At 58.5% G+C, this 1,420-nt stretch overlaps 1 protein-coding gene across 1 annotated transcript; it reads left to right on the top strand.

Annotated features, from left to right (window-relative positions):
• Positions 1-720: 720 nt before the first annotated feature.
• MNEG_15619 (hypothetical protein) lies at positions 721-959 on the top strand (the record flags this gene model as incomplete). The annotated part of the gene is made up of 1 exon (XM_014035910.1): positions 721-959. A coding segment is annotated over one exon (239 nt), but the record flags the coding sequence as incomplete, so codon positions are not given.
• Positions 960-1,420: the final 461 nt, after the last annotated feature.

Genomic DNA, 1,420 nt, shown 5'->3' with positions numbered 1-1,420 from the left:
AGGGGAGAAAAAGGCTCCGATTCCTGTAGCGTTTCCGTGGCAAGCATCGCGCCCTGCCAGAAAACTCTGAAAAATGGCCCCTGATTTGCCTTCTCCTTTGCTCCATGGCAAGGGCAAGCGCTGCCGCTGCCTTGGCTGAATTCATTGGCTGCCATGGCTGCAAAGAACAGATGCACCGCAGGTGTTTAGTGACACCGTTGCATGTTTAATGTGAGTTGGTCCCTTTGTATGTGTGCCAAATGGGGGGGTGGCGGGAAGCGAGGGAGGGAGGGGGCATATGCCCTTTGCTGTTGTGCCGGCGTGCGACAGCAACATATGAACGAATCATGGCATATGTTATTTGATTGAGCCAGAGCCGACCTATCACTTGTATCTAATGTGTAAACAGCAGTCATATTGACAGTGCCACCCAGGGTAGTGATGGGCCGCCTTGCGGCTCTGCTGCATGTACCGCATGGCGCCGCGTGGTCAGCTTGTTTGATTGGGCATGCGGTTGCTAGTAAGTGCGCAAACTTTTGTGCAAGCTCCGCTGTCATATACAGGGTAGCCCAGTGTACCATTTGGCCAGCGTAGAGCCCCAAGCAGGCACGTGAGGACGAACGAGATCAGCTGGCGCCGCATTGAATTCAGCTGCCTTTGCCAGGGTCCATTTTATACACATCGGCAGCCTCAATTGGCTACTGACAAGCCCCAGATCGATCCTGCAGGCACCTAGCTGCAATGTCGAGCGGGGACTTTGCATCGGGCGCTTATCAGCGCCTGCAGGATGTAGACGATCTAGAATATGGTCCAGGCGCCACAGCCAGCGAGCGGCAGGCGGGCGTTGCGTCGACGAGCGCTCCAGCACCGCCCGGCAGCGACGGGAGCGGGCCAGCCGGCGGGTTCCACCTCCACGCGAGCTCCAGGGCCGGTACCTCTGCAGCGGGAAAGGGCAAGGACCGCAAGAAAAAGATCAGCAGGTGAGCGGCAGGCGGCGGCATGGGTGCTGACGCACGCTGCGATGCGTCGCAGGCAACAGGAAACAGCGAACCGATGGTGACATCCAACCCACCGGCTCAGGGGCATCCAGCCTGGCTCATAGAAGGGTCGTGCACGTTTAAAAAATGTGCCGCAGCGAAGCGCCCCAACCGCGCCTTACATACGGCGTCATTACGCCTGGAACGGCGCTGCGCCTCGCAGCTGCTAGCTGCTGACCCTATGGGCATGCCGTCATCAACTGTCAAATCGCACACCCTTGTGCACGCACACCATTGACTCGCCCGCACACGTGCGCGCGCGCACACACACACATACATACACACACAATTGAGCCAGCCCTATTCCCGTGCCTTACGCCACGGCGATGCGGCGCAGCAGTGTATACTCTCACCCGCCAACGCCCACACTCAACCTTGAAGCATGTTCCTGCGACTTGACGGCT

This window comes from Monoraphidium neglectum (genome assembly GCF_000611645.1).
Source record: "Monoraphidium neglectum strain SAG 48.87 unplaced genomic scaffold scaffold05498, whole genome shotgun sequence".
Taxonomy (NCBI): domain Eukaryota; kingdom Viridiplantae; phylum Chlorophyta; class Chlorophyceae; order Sphaeropleales; family Selenastraceae; genus Monoraphidium; species Monoraphidium neglectum.
This window is presented reverse-complemented; position numbering and strand designations above follow the sequence as displayed.